Source organism: Paracoccidioides lutzii, assembly GCF_000150705.2.
Source record: "Paracoccidioides lutzii Pb01 unplaced genomic scaffold supercont2.33, whole genome shotgun sequence".
NCBI lineage: Eukaryota > Fungi > Ascomycota > Eurotiomycetes > Onygenales > Ajellomycetaceae > Paracoccidioides > Paracoccidioides lutzii.
The window spans coordinates 753-2021 of record NW_015440979.1 but is presented as its reverse complement, the minus strand read 5'-3'; the positions used below and the strand labels follow the sequence as shown (position 1 = coordinate 2021).

At 26.3% G+C, this 1269-nt stretch overlaps 1 protein-coding gene across 1 annotated transcript; it reads left to right on the top strand.

The window, feature by feature from the left end:
• Positions 1-216, top strand: PAAG_08374 (hypothetical protein; the record flags this gene model as incomplete). Its single annotated transcript, XM_002789626.2, has 1 exon — positions 1-216. One exon carries the CDS (start codon positions 1-3, stop codon positions 214-216), a length of 216 nt encoding a protein of 71 aa, XP_002789672.2.
• Between the last annotated feature and the right edge of the window lie 1053 nt (positions 217-1269).

Sequence of the window (1269 nt, the reverse complement as noted above, 5' to 3'; positions counted from 1 at the left end):
ATGCCTTTGATTTTCCAAATGATTCTCAACGGGACAGATTCCGTCAAGAAGGCTGTTGTGTACGTTGTGGATCTCATGGTCATTGAGCTGAAAACCGTCTATTCCGTCCACATTCTCCTAAGCCCTATCACTGTCAAACTGCCAGACGAATCTGATGTTAGTGAGATATGGAAGGAAACCTATAAGGATCTGGTGAATGATGGTCAAGGCGGTTAGCCTACTGATAAGCTTGGTGGATTTTCATTTTGCTCTTTTCTTGCTTCTAACGTAGCTGCTTGAGGGCAAGCACTCTTTTAAACCGGGGGGGTAATGTTACGGCGCAGCTGCTTGTATATGGATTAAGGTTGATCCACCTGGCTACACTCTATAGGTTGATCCGTTCCGACCTCAACCATATTCAGTTGCTCATGTTGATCTGATCCGATCCCCAACCACTTTGCTTCAAAGGTTGATCTAATTCAATTCCCAACCACTTCTTTATATTCAGCTGCTCATTCATTCTTCATTTTAATCCCCAGTTTAGTATTCTCATCACAGCTGCCTAGTTAGATAGATGAATTGAAGCTGTTACCTTATTATCATCCTGATTTTAATTGAGTCATAATACATGTTTATTGTATTAAAAGATCTTTAATACAAAACTCTTATAATCTTTAAGAAAACTAAATATCAATTTTATTACATTGTAAGACTATAAATGAGCTAGCTATAACTACTAAATATATAGATATGTATAATTTCAAATAATTAGAGTATTTTTCAACAATTTATATTATATTATTGAAGGTTTAATTTAGCTAGAATAAGATCATATCATATGATGAGATAAATTAAATCTTTTTTATTGAAGTTATCTCTTCTTTATTCTGATCAATAATATATAGAATGTATCAAAATGTAGATAAGTAGATTTTACTAAAAGACTTGACTTAATTCTACATATAATTTGATCTTTTTCTAATTAAATTAAATTTATTATAATATATTATAAATTATTTATCAATATTTTAAATAACTCAATAATACTCTTATTATATATTTTTATAAATTATATTAATTATTAGATTAAAATTTTATTTTTAAAATTATATAATTAATTAAAAAATTTGATAAATAATTAAAAAATAATTAATAAATAATTAATATAAATATTATAAAATAAATAATCTTAGATATATATAAAAAATTTAATATTTTTTATAGTTTTTTATATTATAAAAAACCTATTTATTTATAATTATAAAATTTATATATTAATTTATAAATTAA